The sequence below is a fragment of the Bos mutus genome, chromosome 11, assembly GCF_027580195.1.
Source record: "Bos mutus isolate GX-2022 chromosome 11, NWIPB_WYAK_1.1, whole genome shotgun sequence".
Taxonomy (NCBI): domain Eukaryota; kingdom Metazoa; phylum Chordata; class Mammalia; order Artiodactyla; family Bovidae; genus Bos; species Bos mutus.
Genome location: NC_091627.1, coordinates 61,020,662 through 61,025,814, shown reverse-complemented (window position 1 = coordinate 61,025,814; position 5,153 = coordinate 61,020,662). Strand labels below are relative to the sequence as shown.

Here is a 5,153-nt window from a genome sequence, read left to right as displayed (position 1 = left end):
ATGGTTATTTTTCTCGGAGGTTTATAACAAAGTTGAAGAAGGGCATTCGACTGTTTAGCAAAACAGCCCGGCGTTCACAGAGGTTAGAAGCGCTGCGGGCCGCTCTGAAAGGTCTATAAGGTCAGCCTGCAGCCCCCGCACTTTGGGTCTCCCTCCGGGTCGCTCCAGTCCAGGTTTGGCTAAGGTCCGAGCGCACCTGTCTTCCCCCGCCAGGGGCCCAGCTCCCCGCGGGTCCAGGACTCCTTCGGCATCTGTGCTTCCTTGGGCACAGCTCCTCGCCGGGAGCAGACATGCAATACCCGCTTATGGAAGAATTGAGCCGGGACAGCGCGTGCAACCGTGTGCTCTCGGCGCATAGCTATGGCTAGTGCACTCACTCTCCTGTAACGAGGCATCCGTTTTTCTGCAGGCAGACAGCGCGGTCCACCCTTTCCTTCCTAGTCTGTCCTCACTGTACAACACTAGCACTACTTTTTAAAATAATAATAAACGCCTTATTTTTAAAAGAAAGACGTCCTAGCTGATCAGAGGGTAAAACGCACGGAGTCTGGACATCAGTGATATGTAGGGCACTAATCGTTGCCGCTGTTTCAGCTAAACAAGCCGGGAAAACAGGTAACTTTCAGAGTGAGCTGGTAAAGAACTCCAAACACCTGCCCAAATATAGCACAAATCAGCCCGGCAACCGCCTGGCGCGCTGGTACCCAGGTCTGAGGCGCACCGCCCACCGCGGCGTCCACGCTTTCGCTTGCGCATGCGCACGCGCCGCCAGCTGGGGCCACCTCACTGCGCCTGCGGAGTGGGGCGGGGCGAACGCGGAGCATGCGCGCGGACCCCGCCGGCAGGAAGCGCGCGTGGGGCGGGGCGGGGCCTTCGGGCCGCCCCCGCCGCCGCGCTCGGAGTCGGGCGGCCGCAGCGCGCGGCCCGGGATGCTGAGCCAGCCGCTGCTTCGCCTAGTGTCCGCCGTCAGCCGCAGGAGGATGAAGCTGCTGCTGGGCATCGCGCTGCTCGCCTACGTGGCCTGTGAGTGCTTCGGCCATTCATTCCCGCCCGCGGCCTTCTCCCTCCCGCTCCGCGCGCGGCCGCCAGCCCAACAGCGGACCCTCGGCCCTCGGCCCCGCCGCACACCGGGCTGCGGTCCACGGCTCCCGAGCGTGCGGCGCCGCCGGGCGGGACGCGGGGCTGTGAGGACTGTCTGCTGGCAGAGCCCCCATCGCGGCTGTCTGCTCCCAGGAAAATTACTGAGCGTTTGGCTTCTGGGAGCCCAGCGTGTCGCCCGACCCCGCCGGCCCGCGGCCGAGCCCAGGGGTCCTGGAGCCCACGGGTCTGATGCCCCGGGGTCCTGGCGCCCAAGTGTCTGTACGCCCGGGGGGGTCTCTTGGCAGGGGGTGTCCTGGCGCCAAGGGGGGTCCCCGCGCCGAGTTGTCCGCTCCAGGGCTACTGGCGTCAAGTGGGGGGGTCCCGGAGCCCAGGTCTCCGCACGCCCCAGGGGTTCCCCGCGCCTGTGTTTTGAGGGTGCGGGTCGACCCAGAGCCGAGGCGCACCGCGGGGGGTGGGGGTGTCTCGGCGCCGCTCCATTTTGTGTGGTTCCCCTGTCATCATTCCCGGAGGCTGCGGGACAGAGGGCAGGAGGGGACACTTTGTTGGCAGGTGGTACACCCTGTGTCTTAGAGGCAGAAGCCGTCCCTTTAAAAAAAAAAAAAAAAAAAGAAACCTATTGGATGGGAATGTGTTTTCCTTGATGCTATTAATATTTCCCCAAGTACCAAAATTGGACCAAGTGTGAGCTCGTTTGAATCCTAGCCACGAGGCCGATCCACGCTGAGACGAAACACCTGCTCACCGGTTAAGTTACTGAGGTCTGACTTCCTAGTTGAGGGGGACCTCCAGACGTGGCTTCAGTTGAGCTCTAGGCAGATGCGCAGTCACTGAGACCTGGCCTGTCTGCAGCCCAGCTGGGGGCTGTTAGATGCAAGTATGCGGAGGAGGAAGATGGCTTCTGAAGTGTATGCCAGTCTTGAGTTAGGAAGCGGAGACCCCCAGGGGGAAGACTGCTTCAAGTTGTGTAATTCCTGTTAGGACTATAGTAACAATGTTCAAACTTGCTTCCAGTTTCCCCATGTGTGGTGAGTCTGTTTCCTTGTCTCATTTAAGTATCTCAGCAGTCCTAGGAAATAGTTCCCATCATTATTCCCATTCTAGAGGTGAGTCTGTTAAGACCAAGAGAAATTAGGCAAATGATGATCACACAGGTGAGAAGCTACAAAGACCAAAATTTTGAGCCCAGAAGGGCTGGGGACCTGGGACTGGAACCCAGGTCTGCCCGCAGGCTCCATGTAGATTTTGAGGCTTCTGCAGGTCAGAGGTCGTGGAATGTCATTCACCATTCTGCAGATAAGGAAATCCTCCTGCGTCCTTACTTTTGTCTGCCAAGCCCTTGTCTTTGTCCCTGTGCTAGGTCCCAGGGATCCCCAAGGCTTGCAGAACACCTGGGCAGTGGTTCTCAACCTGCTGTGTGCATCGGAATCACCTGGAGGGCTTTCCAAACACAGGCTGCTGCCTCCCATCTCAAGCTTCTGATTCAGTAGGTCTGGGCTGTGGCCCAACTAATAGTTTCACCTCACATACTGTTGGTGTGTTCTGGGGACCCCCCACTTGAGAACCACTGGCTTAGATTGTGAGTTGGCCACAAATTAGGTTCTCACCTAAATGAGGGTGAAACTACAAACTGGTAGGAAGGAAGGGAAGGAATGCATGAGGGCTCCTGACAGGGGCAACCAGCATGTTTTCTCGAGGAAGTGAGGCTTGAGCTGAGAAGTGAGGCATGTGTGGGAGTTAATGGGCTTCCGAGGTCGCGCTAGTGGTAAAGAACCCACCTGCCAGTGCTGGAGACTTGGCTTCCATCCCTGGGTCAGGAAGATTCCCTGGAGGAGGCCATGGCAACCCACACCAGTATTCTTGCCTGGAGAATCCCATGGACAGAGGAGCCTGGCGGGCTACAGTCCATGGGGTCGCAAAGAGTGGGACGCCCTGTGGCATCCCGAGCAGGGCGTGTTCTAGGAATGCAGAGAATGGGGGGGGAGGGGGAGTGGGGCGCGGGGGTTGGAGCGTAAACATGAAGCGGTGATCTGGCTGACGGGCTGCAGCAGGCGGGCCTTGTGCCAGCTCACTCTTTGGGTGAATTTAGCTGTGAGGTTTAAGATAGGTGTGCAGGCAGTGTCACTAATGGGCATGGATGGTAACTCCAAGACGCTTTACAGGAAAAGCAAGATGGCGACTCCTGACTGAGAGCGGTGATTTCTAGCCTTGGCTCTCCTTGTTAATGTAATAATCTTGTCTCCTTGTTTGAGAAAACTGTCCTGGCTGCCAAATGACACACAGCCCCTTCTGGAAAGTCTCTCCCTGGTCCTCTCAGGCTCTCTCCCATCTTCCTCTGTTTCTTGAGCTCATGAGGGCCTATCCTCCTCCCTCCTGGCGTGTAACTCTTCGGTCCAGGGCCCAGGGCCTGAGCACGGCCAGCTTGTGCTGCCCTGGGTTCTTTGCCTACACATGTTTTCTCCTATGGGGTTCCAGTCCTTGTAGCCCTCAGGTCAGTGCTGGTCACTGGTCGGAGGAGCTCAGAGGCCTGATTGTCTGAGAGTCACACCAACCTGCTCCTAGGAATCCCTAGGCAGAGACTCAGCTGGAATTACCTGTAGTGTTTTTGACATGAGTACAGTTTAGAAAGTCAGATTGCCTTTGCCTGGTTTCTTGGTGTCCCCAGGCATCTCTTCCCTGCCCAGGGGCAGGCGCTTCTCTTCTCTGAACTGATGATCTTGGTGTTTGTGCCATAGCATCCTATGCTTCCTAGTTTTTCGTTTGTAGATACTGTTGTATACCTCGTGACTTTCCCCTTTAGAAGGTGACTATTCTCTTTACTTTCCCCCCACCCGTGCTCACCCCCACATAGACTTAGTGTGATTTTGAGGAGGTCAGCATTTCATGTTTACACGTATGACTAAATGTTGGAGGAGGAAATGACAGTACTCTTGCCTGGAGAATCCTGTGGACGGAGGAGCCTGGCAGGCTACATCCATGGGTTCACAAAGAGTCGGGCACGACTGAGGGACTGAGTACAGCATGATGTTCACAGTACGACTAAATGTAATCAACATGAGCCAGGTTGTATGTCCATCACCTTTTATTCTTCCTGGAGCTGATGACTCTGCTCTGTTAACTCATTGGACTCCAGCGCTTGTCACCTGTGTCATCTCCCCCAAGATTTCCCCAAGGAGAGGCCCCTGGCCTCAGCTGCCAGGCTCTGTTGGCCTGGAGATCACCTGTCCCCTGACTTACCTCACCTGATGTCAGGGAGGAGGATTGGCAGGTGTTGGCCGTGCCTTCTCCGTCTTCACATTTAAGTGATGGGCGGGTGGTGCAGAATTCTAGAAAAGGCCCCTCAAAGCCTCTCAGGCAAGTCTCCGTCCTTCCTGGGTCCAGGCTCCAGCCGGCACCCCTCTCTCTCTGCGACTTGATTTCTCCTGGGAGATCCTAGGTGCTGCTTCTGCCCTGGTGCCATCCTCCCACCACACACCTCGGCTTGGGCTTGGTCCCTCCTCACTCCGGTGGCCTCTCTTGGCCCGTGTGCCCAGAGTGTGTCCTTGTGGACGGTATCCCTGTGGTGGATCACTGGCCTCCTTCAGGACCGCGGTGCTCACATGCAGAGCTCCTCCCAGAGTGAGGCCTCAGTGCTGGGGCCGGGGTGGGGGGTGGCAGGGAACCAGGGGCACCTGCCAGTCCACGGATGCTGGTGACATGTGCCAGGCACCTCCAAGCCCTGGCCACCAAGGTCCTTGCTTTGCAGTTCTGAAAACTTGTGAACTGCCCTTTGGCGACCCCCCTCCCTGGAACATTCTCCCACAGGTGTGGGGTTGCCAGGTGTCATCCATTTTGTTTCTTCACGTCTATCATTTTAGACTTTTGCTCAACTTTTTGGGAACTTTGTCATCTTTATAACCGAACTCTTTCAGTGATGTAAAACATTTGTTTTTGCTATTATTTTTTGCTCATGAGACTTTTTTTTTTTTTTCTCTTAATTTAAAAAACTAAAGCATGTGGTCTTTGTTTCAGAGTCTTCTGCCTGGTGGTCCTTTGCTCCCTTTTCTTCCGATGGA

General features: G+C 56.3%; 1 protein-coding gene across 2 annotated transcripts in view; it reads left to right on the top strand.

The window, feature by feature from the left end:
- The first annotated feature begins 858 nt into the window (after positions 1 to 858).
- UXS1 (UDP-glucuronate decarboxylase 1) overlaps positions 859 to 5,153 on the top strand; it is a 56,928-nt gene continuing 52,633 nt past the window's right edge. For both annotated transcript variants that reach the window (XM_070379494.1, XM_070379493.1), the window contains exon 1: positions 859 to 1,023. In XM_070379494.1, coding sequence (XP_070235595.1) covers positions 930 to 1,023 — 94 coding nt within the window. In that variant the 5' untranslated portion in view covers positions 859 to 929. The remainder of the gene's footprint in view (positions 1,024 to 5,153) is intronic.